This window comes from Dama dama, chromosome 29 (assembly GCF_033118175.1).
Source record: "Dama dama isolate Ldn47 chromosome 29, ASM3311817v1, whole genome shotgun sequence".
NCBI classification, from domain to species: Eukaryota; Metazoa; Chordata; class Mammalia; order Artiodactyla; family Cervidae; genus Dama; species Dama dama.
The window spans coordinates 60694862-60714132 of NC_083709.1; the positions used below are offsets into that span (position 1 = coordinate 60694862).

General features: G+C 39.2%; 1 protein-coding gene across 1 annotated transcript in view; it reads right to left on the reverse strand.

The window, feature by feature from the left end:
• Positions 1-14779: 14779 nt before the first annotated feature.
• LOC133048932 (guanine nucleotide-binding protein G(q) subunit alpha) overlaps positions 14780-19271 on the reverse strand; it is a 305007-nt gene continuing 300515 nt past the window's right edge. The window contains exon 7 of the mRNA XM_061132886.1: positions 14780-18988. Within this exon, the coding sequence (XP_060988869.1) occupies positions 18798-18988 (191 nt within the window). The 3' untranslated portion in view covers positions 14780-18797. The remainder of the gene's footprint in view (positions 18989-19271) is intronic.

A 19271-nucleotide genomic window follows, 5' to 3' on the forward strand; every position in this document is an offset into this window, starting at 1 on the left:
ATTCAGACACTGAGACATTCCAGACTTTCGGTGGGCTGTAGATAGTAGAAAGAAATAAGACTAAGACTGTAAAATCTGAAGTCAGCCCTCCTTGCTTCCTCCCAGAGAGCAGAGAGTGCAGCACAGAAGAACGTGGGTTGTTGCCCACATCCTACAGAGGTACGCAGAGGGTCCTTCAGCTAACATCTCCCTTCCGCTAAGCCTCACCTCTCCCATCACTCCTGGAATTTCAGACAAACGTAACTATGTGTTCTCCCCACCTCTGTCTCAGTTCAAGCTGTTCCCTCTTCCAGGAATGCTATATTTCACCCAAGACAAAATTAGGTACTTTCTTTCCCAAACACATCTCTTCTGAGAAACCATCTCCACCCCTTGTCAGTCAGACACATATTTCTCTACTGACTGAGCACCTCCTATGTTCCTCTCAACATCTCACTTTATTACGCCTCTTTGCTTCTTCTCCTAATTCGTTAGTTACAGGTAGAGAGTTTTTTCTTGTTCACCTGGTATTTCTAAATAAAATTTAGTTGCCGGAATAAAACTGAAACCAAAAAGAATTAGCTGAGATAAGAGAAAGAAGAAACTAGAAGAACATAAAGTTATTGCGGTGGAAAATAGTAAAAAACAAACAAACGAAAAACCTACCACCACCCCAACAACACAAAACCAAGCAAGTCCACAGCAAATCAATATATGTTTAGGAAGGACTTTGTCCCTTAGAGGGAAAGAGTGCCCTGTTTCTAAGGAAATTCCAAGGAAATGTGCATGTAGAGGGCTAGAAAAATATCATTCTCTTTGACAAAGGTCGCATGTTAGAATTTTAACAAATAACATAGAGTAAAATGGGCACCCTGGTGGTTCAGACAATAAAGAATCTGCCTGCAATTCAGAAGACCCCGGGTTCTGTCCCTGGGTCGGGAAGATCCCCTGGAGACAGGAATGGCCACCCACTCCAGTATTCTTGCCTGGAGAATTTCATGAACAGAGGAGTCTAGTGGGCTACAGTCCATGAGGTTGCAAGAGATGCATGACTTAGTGACTAAAACACACACATCACACCAAATAGAATAAAAACATGACTTTGAAGTCCACAAGGCTAAAATAGCACTAATAATAATACACCTATGCTGCTTTTCAAATTGCACATATGACCCATTCTTAGGTTGTGACCAGCATTTTTTAAGAAAAAGAGTATTATATCAATAGGAAATAACAAAAAATGCAACGTGTATTTCAGTTGTAAACTTAAGTATCAACTCCTAAGCAGACAAGTCATTAGTGGGGGTTTGCTTCGCCATATGCTAAGTGGGTTGGTCTAAATAATTCCCAATTTTCTAATTCACTTTTCTGAGACCAACATATTCCCAATTTTTCATTCAATTCTATAAGTTCAATGTGTTCTCTAAAGTGTTTTGAGCCCTCCTCTCCCCTCTCTACGCCCCTCACTCTCCACCCAGTCATTTTTAGTTTTGATGAGTGTGGAATATAAAAGTCAATGGGGTGGTGATGGGTATTTAGACAAATAGGTAATAATTATAACTGGTAGTTAGATGTACTTAACATCCGTTTTTCTGAGATAGTCAACGTGTCAACATGTTTCTCCAAAATATTTTCTGCCTGAAGACCAGAAACTGTTTATTATGTAACTTCTACTGAAAAGGCTAGAATCATAGACAATGAAGCCTGCCTTCAAACACACATGACTGTGAGTGGGCAAGAATTGCTATTGTTTGTTTCTGAATCTGACTTCCTATGGGAGTTAGGTATCTGAAGAATTTAAGAAGTAAAAATCTTTAAGATGAGGAGTTTGGACATGTTTATTTTGCTTTTCTTTCCCTTTTTGCTTAAGTGCTCCCCTCCTCCACTTACACATCACTCTCCCCTTGAATGAACAAATGTTAATAACCTATGTTTTCTTCTTTGTTATACTCCTATAGTCATGTATAGACTTATAAACACTCATTAATGTAAATACACATAGGCTTACAAACACTCGTTAATGTGAATCCACATACATGGACAGAGTTTGTCATCTTTAGTTTAAAAATGAGACTGTATTGTATCACATGAACTCTGTATTTTGATTTTCTCTTTTAACAGTTTCTTGTGGAAATCTAAGTAAACTCTGATTCAGTCTTTCACACATAATATTCCTCAGTGTGAAAGGACGATAGTTCCCATTTGAAGGACATTCTCTTTTACTTCTAATTTTGGCCACCAAAAACAAAGCTGTAATAGCATCTTTGTATGTAAGTCTTCATGCACTTGTGTTTTTATTTCTGTGGGATAGATTCTCAGGGAAAAAACTGCTGAACTGAAGGATGCATACATTTTTCATTTCATAGATGTGGCCAGATTCCTTTCCAAAAAAATGAAAATAATTCACATTTCTACCCAAAATAGAAATGCCCATGTCCCTACTAGCAATAAATATGACCACTTACGAATTTTTGGCTGCCTGAAGGGATTCAAATAATATTAAAGTGTTGCTTTACTTTGTATTTCTATGACTACTAGTGAATTTGTACATTTGTTCATAGCTTGTTAGTATTTGCATTTGTTAACCTGTGAATTGTCTATCCACATCCCTTGCTCATTTTAAAAAATTGGGTCATATATCTTGACAATCTGTAAGAGGTCTTCAGTAGTACATATCAACTCTTTGTTATCTAAATTACAAATTTTCAAATATATTATTTGTTCTTTTATCATTTTAAATGGAATCTTTTGTCATCAAAAATTTTATTTTTACATATCCAAGTATCTCTATTTTCTTGTGTAACTTCTGGAGCCCAGTCTTTGTAAGAAGATCTCTCCATTTTTAGATTATATATGCAACATCTTAGATTTTCTTGCAAGCACTTTTATTATTTCATTTTTTAAATTTAAATATTTAATCCATCTGGTGTTTATTTTTGTAAAATATGTAAGATAGGACAGTAATTTTATTTTCTTCCAGATGGATTGTCAGTTGTGCAAACATCACTTGTTTTTTCCAATGAATTAAATTTCAATCTTTGTCACGTATTACACTCTCATATTGATTGAGATCCATTTCTTTGAGTCTATACTGTTCCATCGAGCTAGCTATTTCTTTCTACATCAATACCATCCTGATTTGGTAACAGGGGCTCTTTGAAACATTTTTATATCTGAGAGGCCACTGGAGAAGGAAAAGGCAACCCACTCCAGTGTTCTTGCCTGGAGAATCCCAGGGACGGGGGAGCCTGGTGGGCTGCCGTCTATGGGGTCACACAGAGTCGGACACGACTGAAGTGATTTTAGCAGTAGCAGCAGCAGCAGGCCATATAACCCTTTTAGAGTTATCAAACTCTTCTTAGTTGTGTTTAGATATTTATTCTTCCATATGGACTACTCAAATATTCCTCAACTTATTATGGAGTTATGTCACAATAAACCCATCAAAAATTGAAAATATAATAAGTCAAAAATGCATTCAATACATCTAATCTACTGAACAATACACCTAATCCACCATTCTTAGCCTAGCCTACCTTAAAGGTGCTCAGAACACTAACATTAGCCTACAGTTGTGCACAATCGTCTCACACAGGGTCTATTTTTATAATAAAGTGTTGAATACCTCAGATAATTCATAGAATACTGAACTGAACATGAAAAACAAAATGATCATCTGGATACCAAGATGCTGCATTTCTAAGAGTCTCCCAAGTGATGCCAATGCTTCTGTCTGTTGACCGCACTCTGCCGTACAATGCCGGCCCACCACACGAGGCCTGGGAATTTCACTTTGCTCCCAGGTCTAGCACAAATTAAATCATCTTCAGAAAGGGTTCCCAGGAATCCCTGTTGTCCCCCTTCCCCGATTCAGCAGCAATCATTGTAATGTCGCAGACTGCAACGTGATGGGGCGGTTGTTGTTGTTTTCCTGCTGACATACTTCGTCTCCTTCAGGACAGGAGGCACATTCTCACATCTTTTTCATCCCCTCAGGAAACCCTGGCCCCAAACATATGGAAGTACTAAAGAGATTTGTCAAATGAACAGAGCTAACATGCATGACGTGATTACCAGACACCAAGAACTGTGCTAATCACTTTTTACAGCTTAAGTCGCATCATCCTCACAACAGCCCTGTGTGGCAGGCGCTGTTTTTTTTCCCCACATTTTACAGATGAGGAAACTAAGGTACAAAAAAGGTACAATTGACATATTCACGGAACTGGAGGGTGATAGGACTGCAATTCTAACGCCAGTCTGACATCAGAGCCCATGCTTTTACCCTCTATACTATGCTACCTACAATGAACAAACGAATACAGAAGTGGATCTGGTGCAGGAATCATTACTATTTATTTAGAATATATTTCACTTTTTTGTTGGAGTCCATGTGCCTGAACTGTATTTGTACATTCAAAATAGATTCACATTGTCTTTCTGGGAATAATGTTGAGCTGTTTAACTTTGAATCTGCCCTGAACACCGATTCACCATTGTTATAGCAATTTTTCAGTCCAAGAAAAAGTAGATGGTCTAAGCAAAAGACATGTTTGTTTGGCATCCCTATGGGAGATAATAATGTCCACCATTATATGGAAATCCTATCTCATCCCTGAGGATTACAAGGAACTAATAAGCGTTCTTTAGCCACCTGATGCAGAGAGCCAACTCATTGGAAAAGACCCTGATGCTGGGAAAGATTGAGGGCAGGAGAAGGGGGCAATAGAGGATGATATGGTTAGATAGCATCACCCACTCAATGGACATGAATTTGAGCAAACTCCAGGAGTTAGTGAACAACAGGGGAACCTGGCATGCCGAGGTTCATGGGGTTGCAAAGGGTCGGACATGACTTAACAACTCAACAATAATAATAAATAAGGCTTCTGGTTCCATTCACAACACATGACCCAGGTGTGGCCTATCAGAGCGCTCCATCTCCTTAATCACAGAGGTTGGTTTAGAGTTGTGCATGTGACCTAGATGCCTGGCCAATGAGAACATTCCATCTTTTAACCAGAGATTGGTTCAGTGAAGGCTAAAGGAAATCGAAACTTCCCAGAGCCATCTGAAAGTCTGTGTTCTCCATTGTATAGAACAAGTTTGAAAATATGAAATAATCTGATGGCCATCTTTGCAAAGATATGGGACATCTCTCCCTGTATATGACACCAACGTAGACAGAATGTGAGCCAAGAAATGAAGAGAAAGAGAATATTCTTCTCATGATTTGAATCCCTGAATTCAGATACCTAGTTACTGGGTCAATAAATTTCTTTGATTGTTTAAGCCAGGTGGATTGGATTTCTATGTCTTGCAACCAAAAGAATCATGACTAATGTATCTGACCCATGAGAAATTAAGAGGCGGGTATTAGTTTGTAGAAAAAATTGAATACCTTGATTTCTATTAATAATTTATAGTGCCCTAATATTTCAATGCCTACTTTATTACCTTCTATAAGAAAGACTAATGGTAAATGGCCATCAGATTCTTCCTGCTTTGTCACAAGAATAAGCTGGACATGGATCAGGAAGCAGTCAATATAAATGAGCAAATAGGTTTTTTTAGAGTTGGCATGGGGATTGTGTTTTGGTTTGACTTCCTACCAAATTTTCTTTCTTGATTACTGCTACTTAAGGATCTGTGGTCAGATGGGTTTTTTAAAAATGCATGTGTTAGTAAATTTTTAGGAGTGGCAAATTTACAAAAATTTCTGAATATGTAAAAGAACTAAACATTTGAACCAAATTGTATAACAAGCGCTCTCTTTAATATGGTGTCAGTTGATTTTTAAAAGCCAGCTTGTCAGAAAGATCTGTACTTGTATCAAGATTACATCGTTGAATCTGAAGAAATACAAACAATAAGTGTATTGCTAGTAAGGCCAGTCAATCTAGCACCAGCATGGTAGAATTTAGAGAGCAAAGGAGTCCTGGTAAATGATTACATAAACTAAAAGACTTCTCTTCAGTCTGAGTGCTGTTTGTTTCTGTTTGGATGATTTATGTAAGAGTAACATGGTTTCCCTCTGGCCATTGTCTTTATTTTCTTTGGCTCTTTAACCATTATGTGCACCAGGAGCTGCCTGGGACCCTGAGGTGCCTTAGGAACCAAATGACCTCCTGGCCAGTGCAAACATGTCTGGCAGGTTCTGTGACCTCCCCACCCCCCACCTCTCCTAAGGAGCTGAGCCAGCTGGGCACGGGCTCTGCTCCAGCCGTACAAACAGGTCCAGGGGTATTTCTGAGTTCAGATTCTGACTTGGGCTGCAAGGCTGTCTGTGTTCCAAACTACCCTGACAATCGCTGTCAGTCAACCCATGCCGTCTTCTCCCATGAATGTTTATCCTTATGGCAGGGATCAGAGAAATGAGGAAACTCATTCTCTTTCTTGAGGAACTACTCAAGGTCTGCAGGGAGACTGGTCTAGCACTATTTTTACAGCCTACCCTGAAAGTAGTTAGATGTGGATCACAGGCTCTAGGATCACAAAGGAGGGGAGGTCTTTGGGATAGAGAATATTTTCTCTATTACAAATATTCTCTTAATAATGAGCACACTAGTGTTTAACCTCCTTCCTTGGACATAGTCCTTACTCAGCATAATACTCCTTTTATAAACAATTAATTCACTTTAAGCTCTGTTTCTTTTGGGGGAGTTTTGCTCACATGCCTACTGAGGTTTCTCAGAGACGTAGACTATCCAGAGAGATTCCCGGTACCCAAGAACAGGCTGTCATGATTTGTTCTCATCCTAAAGGTCTGGCATGGGCAAGAGCTGAGGAGCTTGTCACCAGTGGTGGGATGAATGCTGAGGCTCTCAGGGTTCTTGATTTGCCTCCCTTTTTCCATCCAGCTCCTGCCTGCCCTCACCTCTTAACACTAGAAGACAGCAACAATAGCTCCATTCATTGTCATGAATATGTTCCAGGCACAGCATAAAATTCTGTTGGTGGATCATCTCATTGAAAGGTGCAGGCTTATCCACCTTTATCCATCTTTAAAGACGCGAACATTGAGGTTTGTAGAGGTTAAGGTTAGGGAAGCGGTGAACCCAGAACTGTTAAACCCAGAACTATCTGCCTCTCACATCTTTACTCTTAACCATAATCATACTGGGCTACTTTAGAGCCTCCCTTGCGAGGATGCAGGGGTGGGGTGTGTGTATGGAAGCATTGTTTAGTCCACCAGGCTCCTCCATCCGTCAGATTTTCCAAGCAAGAATACTGGAGTGGGTTGCCATCCCTTCTGCAGGGGATCTTCCTGACCCAGGGATCAAACCCGTGTCTCCTACTTGACAGGAGGATTCTTTACCACTGAGCCACCTGGGAAGCCCCCATGGTGGGGGGGTGGTTACTCAGAATACTTCTAAATAAAATTAAAAATTAATTTCTATCTCTGTGTGCTATAAAACTTTAGTATGGCTAAAATTTTCCTTACTTACTATTTGGAAATTCTTCGAGTGTAGAAAAAATGTGAAAGAATGCTATAATGAACACCCGTAAACTCTTCACCCATTGTGAACACTTCCCACATATCTGTTTTATCTTCTCTCACTCTCTCAAAATGTATATTTGCTAAACTACTTGAAAGTAAGTTATAGACATCATGACATTTCTCCCCTATATAACTCAACCAATGTTGCCTGAGAATTAGGATATTTTCTTGCAAAAACTCTGCATGATGATCACACCTAAGAAATTTAACAATTTCGTATATAATTTAATGTACAGTACATATTTAATTTTAACCAGTTGCCTCAAAAATATATTTTATAGCTTTAAAAAAAAATCTAAGATGTAATCAAAGCTTACCCTCTGCAGTTGGTTTTTATCTTCTTAGTTTCTAATCTAGAGCCTTCCTCCTGCCTTTTGTTGCTTTTCATGCTATTGATTTTTTTTTGACAAGTTCAGGCCACTTGTAGAATATCCCACAGCTTCAATTTATCTGAGGGTTCCTCATTATTTGATTCTAGTTAAAAAATATTGGCAAGAACAGTACAGGTCATTTGGGTAGTTCTTATTTCATTATATTTGGAGTAGGAAATGGCAACCCTCTCCAGTATTCTTGCCTGGAAAATTCCACAGATAGAGGAGCCTGGTGGGCTACAGTCCATGGAGTCACAGAGTCAGACACGACTGAGCACTCACACACACACACAGTGGGAATATGTGACTTAAAAATTTAAACTCATACATTAAAACAAATAGAAAACAAGAGAATAGTTGATTTCTTCTTTGATCGATGGATGAGAAAACCCAGTGACTTGAGCCCTTGCTATTCAAAGTGTGGTCAGCGACTTTCTTTGACATTTAAAGCCCCAGTCCGCCTCCATCCCACCCCACCCCCGCAGCCATCCCCCAGATCTACTGAATCAAAATCTGTAGTTTAACAATATTCCCAGGTGATTCGTATGCACGTTAAAATTTGAGAAGGACCAATTCAAGATATTAACTAGAGGATGGACACCTGGCATACTGGCTTTTCCAAATCAAAGGTTTATTTGTGGCAGATACTCTTAGGACGTAATATCCATTTTCTCTTTTTTCTGACTTAAAGGAAAAACTGTACCTAGCTAAAAAGCTATGTTTTCAATCTCTCTTGAAGCTAGAAGTTGCCATGTGACACAGTTCTGGTTGATGAGATGGAAATGAAAGTCACTGGGGGAAGGTTTTAGAAAAGAGTGAGGATTCATTAGGGGAAACACTACCATAGTAACCACATACATGAGTTGTTTTAACAACAGGAGGTCCTGGTAAGGAATGCAGAACGAACAAGCTACCACCAACCAGAAGAATTAGGGAAAGGTCAAAAAGAGAGAGATGTCAGCCCATCTGTCCTACTAACCTCCCAGAATGATCCTCGCTGGAACCTCCATCTTGGCTGAGCGCTGCGCAGGTTACCAGGAAGGACCTCGAGTCCAAATGATTGCCTGGAGACAACCCGAGGCTCTGAGCCCTGTCGTGGAGCAGTTCTCCTGGGTTTCCTTACCCTGCTATTCTCCACCAGGGCGCCCCGTGCCCATAAAGCCTGTTTCTTTGTCAGCACACGTGTCTCCCTGGACAGTTCACTTCTAAATGGTAGACAGAAGCCCACTCTCGGGTCCCCCTTCCTTCAACAGACTCACCCGGCACACACGTCTTCCCCTTCCTCCTTCCCAGTTCAGGGATAGGAAGGTGGAGGTGGAGATGCCATTGGTGACCCTGAAGCATCAAACTACAGACTAAGGCTGGCAGGCTGGCAGCAGCCTTGACGAGCCCTGGTCTGGCTACCTCCGCACCTTTTATGCCGGAAAAATGGAAAAGCCTCTGGTTTAAGTCACTGTTCAGTTGAGTTTCTTGTTACTTACAGTCAAACTGAATCTATCACGAACTATGCTGTTTGAAGGATTTCTTGTTGGGAGATTCTGAGGAACCATAGAGTCGCAGGGAGACGAATTCTTTCTCGATTTTTTTTGCTCCACTTATGGTTTTGTCCATTGAGAGAGACTGATGTGACATGTATTCCTCTCTCCCTTGTGAAGAGCAACAGCTAGGTCTGCTTGGGAGGACTATCATTAGGGAGACAGATTTCAGCGGCAAGAGCATTTTCACGGAAATTCTGGCTCCACAGATAGGCAGTAATACACATATTTTCCTGCATATGAAGACTATCTCCTACTGACAAAAAAGAGTGAAACAAAGACTTGCCTTGCCCTATGTTACAAATGTTTTTTCCTTCTCATGAGACAGTAATTCTAGCCCTTTTGGTGGCTCACTATCTCTATAAATTTCCTTTGACTTTAGCGTGGAAAGGGAAATGTGTGTGTACATGTGTACACTATGTCATATGTCTTTCCAAATTGTTATGTGTCCTGTTCTAAAAATATGTGAAATAGTTCTTACATCTCAGTTTTTAATCACCGCTCAGGACTGGCCTTTGCCCAGAAAAATATTTAATCTCTAGTACTTGGCTTCTTCTCCCCTAGGTATAATTAATTCCTGCTTGGATGTAATGAGTTCTCACTCCAATTTTGAAACCCCTCCCATCCCATAATCTATTGGTAAGTCCTTTTAGTCAGTAGAAGGGTTAAATATTTGTTGAATGAGTCTATTTGTTCAACATTTATTAAACACTCTATTTGCAAGGACTGCACCTGGCCAAAGTGGTTGGCAAACTTTTCTATACAGGGCTAGACAGTAAATATTTTGGCTTTATGAATCAAGAGACAAAAGTGGATCTTACATTGCCACTTATGTGATTATTTAAAATATAACCACTTAAAAATGTTACTTCATACTTTACTCACATCAAATACAAATCAACTCAAAATGAATCAAAGACTTAAATGTAAGAGCTACAACTATAATATTTTTAGAATAAAACATAGGAGTACCACTTTGTGATTGTGGATTAGGCAATGGTCTTTTAGATACAATACCAAAAAGCAAAAGAAAAAAATTATATTTCACCAAAGTTAAAAATTTTTATGCATCAAAAGAAAATTATTAAGGTAAAAAGCAACCTGTGGAGGGGAAGGAAATGTTTGCAAATCATGTCTGATAAGCATTTAATATTCAAAATATATAATGAACTCCTGCAGTCTAACACAAAATACCAAATAACCAGTTTAAGATTTTTAAATGGGCAAAGGACTTGAATAGACATTTCACCAAAGATAAACCAAAGCTTGAAAAGATGCTCAATATCATTAGTCACTTGTGTGTGCATGCATGTTCAGTCATGTCTAACTCTTTGGGACCCCAGTGGAATTGTAGCTTGCCTGGTTCCTCTGTCCATGGGATTTCCCAGGCAAGAATACTGGAGTGGGTTGCCATTTCATCCTCCAAGAGATCTTCCGGACCCAGGGATAGAACTCACATTTCTTGTACCTCCTGCATTGGCAGGCAAATTCTTTACCACTGTGCTTCCTGGGACTTAAGTAGTGACCTTAAAAATCAGTAGCTTAAAATTGGGAATGGTGGAGGAGTATTTCAACCATGGAAATCAGCACGCATTACCAGTACCACAGTTCTGCACTGCTCCCTGATAACCGTTTATCAGGATACCACTGGGTGGGTCGTCTCATATTCCATGAAAAGAAAGCAGGCCCCTCTTGCTAATGCTTCTCTGAGCCTGGGAACATAGCCATTGCATCTCCAGCAACTGATGTGGGCCCTGTACCTCATATGTGCCCCAACAGCAAGTGTGGGATTCCTAAGAGGCTTGGTGTCCTAGGTCAGGGGAATCTCAGAGTAGACACAAACATGGTCTTGTCAGTAGTTATGGGAGCTTCCTAGCAGCTAGGCACACAGTGTGGAATTCCAGTTGCAGACTTCTAGGGTTTGCCAAGTTTCACCTGCCGTTGTTTTATCCTGGCACTCTTATCTCTAGAGATGCTTAAAATACCCACCATAGAAATATATTGGGTAAACTGAAAACAGAATGAAAGTTTCAGCAGCCCATCTCAATGGGACAGGCCCATAGTCCTCTAAACTGCAAAACTCCTCCTTCAAGGCTGCCAAGGGCCAAAGCAGTGTGGTCAAAGGCCTGTGCCAAAGGGAACCCCATCAGCTCTTTGCTACTATGGTTTGGTTTGATTACCCTCTTAATTAAAGAGGGTAAGCTGCCTTATTTTACCCACTGGGTTTTTGGAACAGAAAAATATCTGGCCTTTTGCATTCTTGAAGAAAACAGGAAGAGAGAAAATCAACCCAGATCAGATTTCAAGTCTTGAGGGATAAGAATTCAAAGAAAAAAAAGAATCTTTTCAGAATTCCCTGTGTATCTTCTTAGATTTTAAAGAGACCCTCATTTTCTAACCAGGGCCTTGTTTTGCAGGGGTCTAGGAGGCTCCCTTAAAATAGACTGGGTTCAGTGCCTTGGGGCTTCCTTGGTGGCTCAGATGATAAAGAATCTGTCTGCAACATGGGAGACCTGGGTTTGATCTCTGGGTTGGGAAGATCCCCTGGAGAAGGGCATGGCCACCCACTCCAGTATTCTTGCCTGGAGAATCCCATGGACAGAGGAGCCTGGCAGGCTACAGTCCATGGGGTCGCAGAGTTGGACATGACTGAGCGGCTAAGCAGAGCAACCACACTGGTATTCTGCCTGGGGCATTCCATGGACAGAGGAGCCACAGGGTCACAAAGAATCTAACCCGACTGAGCGCCTTTCACTTTTCAGTGCCTTGTAACACCTGGACCCAAATTTTAGTTAGCCTTGGCAATGAAGCAAAGGTAATGCATACATAACTTAAGAGAACAACCAGAAACCTACCCTTAACCACGGCTTTTCACTCTCCAAACCCGATCAACACTTTAGTAAAGGCTTTAAATAAATACGGAGTAGCTGATGATCATGGAAATGACTCAGAATCAAACAACAAAAGAGAAAAATAAGACGCTGGCTAACTATAGAAGTTGCTCTGTACACATTGTCAAATGAACCACTGTCGTTCCTTGGTGTCAAGTTCTACTCCCGCCTCTTTGCTCTGGTTGAATTGGCATTTCAAGAGGAGAAACTGCCTATCACATCCTAAGAGAAAAACGGGAGGAGGCAGGGAAGATGAAGGGCCAGGCAGAGCAGCTCTCAACAACTCTTTTATTGTTTCCAGGATAGGTCAGAAAAAAACCTGACTAGGCAGGCTTGCCCTAGGAGTTGAAAGGTCAAGTTAAAATGTTTGGCTCAAATAATATTCAATGAGTTCCTGTCTTCTTCTGTGCGTGGAGGGGTCTTCAAGATGATGATAGAGATGGACCAAAGGTCAGGTCCTGGTGGGTCAAAGCCCAGCCAGACTGAGGAGCACTAGGGCCACTGCTCAACAGCCCTGTTTCTGGGCAGAGAGGCTGTGAGACCTGTCACTCCAGGCCTGTACTAGTAATGACAGTCCCCAGCACATCCTTTCCTTCATAGGAAGATCCAAAGAGAAGGGACACCATCGACTGAAAATAGTCTCTAAAACATGGAAAGGGTAGCAGAGCCTTAAAACTAAGGCTTTAAGTAAAAATGACACTTTCTTTTCAAAAGTATATGGACAGAATATGATTTTAAAAGATACAAAATTCCATAAGCAAGGATTGGGCTGCCAAATACAAAAACCTTATCACAAGTAGCAGGAGTCTCCTGTTACGGTTTCACATCCCTCCATACACGGCAATTTTCTGGAAAGAACTTGCCGCTATCACCCCAACTTCACAAAACTGCTAGAAATAGAAAAGCTAGATTTCAGCTCCTCTCAAAAGCCTTGATGTATGTTTCTAAAAGTCACAGTCTTAGAGGACATCTACCTCAGGTCCTTTTGTCACGTGGAGTGGACCTTTCACTCCCAGGCCTGAGACGGGAAACTCGAAGCCAAGCCTCTGCCTGTGAGGCCTGCATTCTTTCTCTGAAGAGACAGCCTCAGGTGAAGACAGGTGGCTTGTTATAAGTCTTTACTGAGCAGCTATTTAACCTTGTTTTAACAAATTGCTTGCAACCTAAATTAGGGCAAGATTTTTAGAAAAAGAAATTTGATAAATACTATCAATATAAATGTTTCCACTAAAGAAGCTGGAAATTTCTGATTATATTCAGAAAGGAAATTCTTTTTTATTTGTTTAAAAACTATTGAACCTGTCTACTTTGGGAAGTGGATATTCATCATACAGCGCTTTAGAGAAGGAACGACTGATCCCAATACTCCTTATAATGCAAAAACATTATAGGAGAGGCTTAGGCAACTTCAAGAGAAGGAAAACTCAAGAATGAAGAATACTGTAGTACAAACTTATGGCCAAAAATACTGTATTTTTAACCAGCAAGATCATTGGGGCATTATTATACAACATTAGGTGTTTTTTTTTTGCAAAACTAGTTCCCATCCCCAAACAATAGACAATACATGCATTTGAATGACATTTTAAGAACAGTAAATATGATTCTTTTTAAATACTGCAAGTTAAAAATGTTTTCTGACAAAACTCCCTAAATACATAAGTCTAGGAAGGGTTTCCAACATGATGACAGGTGAGGAATCCAGCAAGTTGCATTTAGAGAGTTCTTTGAGGAAAAGAAATCCACCAAAAACATGTGTTTCAGTCAAAGTAACCTGAACAAAGTTACATAGTAATTTTCCATCTTTCTTTTCTAAATTTAAAAATATTCTACTGAAGAATATCTTCCTCCCTGTTTTTTTTTTTTTCTGTCTACCAAAGCTTATATGGAAGTTAGAATTCCTTCATCCAAGTGAGATCCAATTTTACCCATAGATGTTTTCATAACGTGTAAATGTTGTTTACTATTGGGCTGGAATCATACAGGGAAATGGAGGTTACATGATAAGGGAGGTAAGAAGAAAATTAATACTTGAGCACCTACTATGTGCTAGGTGTGTGTGCATACTTTGAACAGATGATTCTAGAGGCAAGAGGGTTACTGAAGAGCATTGGTAGTTGAGACAGCAAGAAATTGTTATTCTGTGAGAAAAACAAATGGCAACTTTATACTAAGTATCTAGGAAGCAGGTGCCTGGCTCCAAAAATCTCTAGCTAATTGTATACAACTAAGCCATTTCTTTTCCTAAATTGATGGAATCAAAATGAAATCCCAAAGACATAGTTACCAGGACAGATCTATTAATGCTACATATGCTGGAAATATGTAGAGATAGATAAACATACAATATTACTAGTTTTAATTTTTATGTGTTTCTAACCAAAGAAAGATCTTTGGAAGAAAGTACGTATACCAAGCACACCTTATCTGTCAATTGAGATGTTGTCAATTACCAATTAAGTGGTTTTAAACCCTTATTTAATTTTAAGAAGAGCAGCAATATACATTACAATATTTGGGTACACTTTATTTTTATATGGGTTAACATTCTGCTATATTTCATTTCATTCATTCTTTTTGTGAAACTGAAAACAAAGGGAAATTGAGGGTAACTTGAAGATTATTTCCAACCAGTATCTGAGTCTTGCAGTATCTCATTATGCAGCCCTTTCTTCCCATTATTTTTATATATTTTTTTGCAAATAATAGTCATTTTTGACCCATATCCAGCATAAATAGCTTTTCACCCCATTACTAACTTAAGACAACTAAAATTTACAATCATGTGGCAGTATAAATTTTAAAATTACAGTTCGTACACCTTGACAATCAAGATAGTCTGAAGTACAAAAAGTAAATTGTCCTTTAGCTGAATTACCTTTTTAAATATTAGACCTGCTAGCTAATCTACAAAAAATTACAAGTTTCGGTGTTCTTCAAATACCTTTTGTAGATGTCATCTGCTAGTAAACAACATATGCAGGTTTCTAGAATATTTTCTCCCCCACTCTATTCATGACATTCAACAGAGCTCTTTATATGAAAATGGATCGAAAAACAAACACTTTGAGGGGAGTTATTTACTTTTGAATGGGTGTGTTATTTCCCTTTGTTTCAGAGATGAGGCACAAACTTCTGAATTTAAGCTCTGTAAGGCATAGTACAAACCTCCAATTTACAAACAAGGGATTCTCTGTGGGTTGGAACTGCCATGTCACGCAAAAAGGGCAAAATCATCTGTAAACTGGTACACTGCAATGTGTTAAGTGAGTCATGAGACGGCTGCTTGCCTTGGTCTGCGGAAGAAAGGTTTCTGTGTTTTTGTTTTTGAATAAGACATGCCCAAGTCACCACACAACTTGCCACAGGCCTCCGTTACTGAGAGCATCAACAAGAGGGGTCCAGCGGCACACGCTTAGAACGCTTGCAATCACAATAATAATATAAAGCATGAGTAAACTTCATTTTTATACAAAACTGAAAAGAATCCCTTCCCACCCCAGCCCGTTCAGTAAAACCCCAAAGAAACAAAAAAGAAAATCCTTTAGCTTCAATTGACTAGTGTGGATACAATTCGGTTTCTATGTATCACTGTAACTAGGGTGATCAATTTTTTCCCTTCTGAAGAAAAGGGATCTTATCATGCACCCTAAGATGAACAGTGAAACCACAAACCTCAATTCTGCATAGCAATTCCATCCCAATTTCATGAAGACAAATATAACAATCTTTCCCTGTTTTGCTCAGCTTCTTGGAGCTCTGAGATCAGGTTTAATTGACTACATCTACTATAGCTCTATTAAATAGAATATCCTGATTCCCTAAAACTGTAACACTTATGATCTTGTGATGAGGTTTTCGCTATACACACTGTAGGCCTTCAAATGTTGTTTATACTTTTTTTCTCCTTTTTTTTTTCCTTTTTTTTGTTTTGTTTTTTGCTGCACCAAATTTAAGATCGCCCTTTCAGGCAAGCAGTGGTCGCTAGCTATTAAAACATTTCCTTAGTGGATCACAATAGCTTCTAAAACTGCCTTTCTAATAAAGGCCATCAGAGAGGTAATACTAAACTGTGCATTTGCCAAATAAGAATATGAATTGTATAAAAGCTCATATTCCAATCCTAGGTCAAATGGCAAAAGTTCTACAAAGTTGGTTTCCATGTTTGTATAAAAGCTCCAACTGATTTTATGTATTTTGCTTATGAAATTACCTTTGGGTCTTATAATCAGTATACCTCTACTTAGGAATGTGCAAATGATTTTATATAGCACGATGCTAGTACCGCTCTGTACGATAGTAAGGTTTTTTTTTTTTCTTTTCTAAATGGAAAAAAAAAATCCCTAGTCAGAAATAAACTGACAAATTTACATTCTCCTCTCTTAAAAAAGTAAATAAAATAACATTATTCAAAATGTGAATTAGCTATGAGACATACAATACAATTACATAGATACATATCAATACAGCACATTCAATCTGCCAAAAAATTAATGATTACAAAGCCAGTATGGATGATACAATATCAAGAGAGAGATGTATGTACAATGATTAGAGCATTCATAATTGCACTATACCTACAGGCAGTCTGTTTCTTAATTAAATTACAGGTGCTTTCTGAACAAGGAGAGAAAAACCAGGTAACCTGTGTACTTTGAGGCTGGCAGAGTAAAGAATGGGAACATTCCATTATTATTGAATAACTCTGGTACTCATCTGATAAGCCATTAATTTTCTTTCTCCTTTGTTGTTCCAAAACAGTGATTTACATGAAAGATTATAGACTCCTGCCAAATAGTACTGTAGGAAAATTAGACCAGGATCATGGCCTAATTCCACCTTCCCAGCAGGTTTAAACCATCATGATTTATTTTCTTAAATTATATTTCAATTCAAGCTGCTTGACAGAAGATCATCAATACATGTGCTGTGTTTTTTGCATTGGTTGAAAAATTGCACATATAGAATTCTAGATCTCTCTCCTACTATGTTCAGTTACACAGATACACATTTTATAGAACAGAGAGGTTACTTTTGAGTTTCAGTCCACAAATCTTCCTTAAGTTCAACTCAATCAGTCACCAGTTTAAGATCCCAAAGATGGTAAACTAGCAGTAACTTCAGAGTCTGCAAACTAAAGGTGTCAGAGTAATACTATTGACCAATGTTTTTGGCAGACCTACTTGACCTTAAAGAACACAAAGAGAGTAAAACTGGCTTCAAATGAAAAGATAAAAGCAGATTTCATGGGGTATCACACAAGACAGCTTTTCCACATTGCTGATTTAGACGCTCAACATGGAGTGTGGACACTAAACCATGTGATTTAAGGGCAAAGAAAAGGATGGACTATAAGAATGAAATTTACAGTGACCAACAGTTTGGCAACTGGTGTTTCAGGTTCATTCTCAGCACAAGCATTTTAGGCTTCACAGTCTTACTCTCTTACATTTTAAGGTACTGGCTTTCATCTTTTAAGCTCTCATTAATTTTTTTTCAAAGCCAGCTTTGGCAACACATATCTATAGTTAAAAGTCATTTTAAAATTGTGGAACAAACACTAAGGGAAAAAAAAGACAGAGAAAAAGTTTTAGGAAAAAAAAATTAAGAGCAACCTATAAGAAGGATCTGGGCAGCAGCCATTGGGATAATGTAGTGTCTGTTGGCGTATTTTTTTGGCATCTGCAATTTGAAGAAAAGAGGGTGGAGAAAAAAATGGCAAGAAATGGAGGAAGAACAATGGCACATGATATTTCAAAAGGAAGAACTCCTTCTGTGTGTCTTGGCCCTTGCTTTACTGACTTCTATATGGTTTGCTGAGCAACCAGTTATGGCTGAAGGTAAACTTCAAAAAAAAAAAAAACAACAAGACACTTAACCGTTAAACAGGCATCCACTGTCCCAGCCCAAAGTGAGGCAAGACAATATATTTATATAAAAAGACCTCTATATGTGTATCCAGAGCAATACATTTAAAACCACAGTATTAATACTTATAATCCTTCAGCAAAAACCACAAACTGTTAAATTAAGCTGAGTCGATGGCTTAAATTGAATGACATTGTCCTGACTGTATCATTTGAGAGAAAAACTTGACCAAGAATGGAACTAGGATAAAGGCCATTGTAATGTGGGAAAAATCAAGAGGAAGGGATGGGTTGGGAAAAGGAAAATCAACTTCATTTTGCTTAATAGAAAAGAGAGAGAGAGAGAGAGAGGAAGAAACAGCTCTTATTTTTGTGAGTGCATGACTGAGAATTTAAAATACATTGAGTCACAAGATTTTGCCTAAAAAAAAGAGAGGAAATGTGCTGGGACTGTACTTCAGCATCCTGTTTTTCCTCTGAATAGTTTAAATAAAATCATAATATTTACTACAAACTCTGTGGACACGCTCACACAGAGTCCAGGACGGCAATAAATTAGTATTATGCAAATTGTTTTCCACAGAAATACAGTCCCTCTTGTTTAGCTTCACTAGCCCACCAGGGAAGGGAAGGGCGGGGTCGAGGAGGCACAATCAGACCAGATTGTACTCCTTCAGGTTCAACTGGAGGATGGTGTCCTTGACAGCAGCGAACACAAAGCGGATGTTCTCGGTGTCTGTGGCGCATGTGAAGTGTGAGTAGATGATTTTGTCACTGTCTGGGTTCAGGTCCACGAACATCTTCAGGATGAATTCTCGAGCTGCCTGGGCATCTCGCTGGGGTCCTGTTGGCCAAGGGAGAAGAGGGACATTTGTCAGCTAGCTGATCTGTTAATGCATTTGCTCAATGTTTACTAAAGCTCATGAAGACCTCTTCACGGCAGATCTGATCTGTTAGAAGCATCTTCTCCAACACGACTATGGTCATGGTTCCTCTTTCTCACTTTCACTGCCCATCCATCCATCTCCAAGCATCCAGAGAATGTGATCTTGTGAGAACAGGCAGGTAGCGTGAAGGCCAGGCTAAGTTTAGCTCTGATTCTTTGGGACTTAAGGAGCTACTGCAGA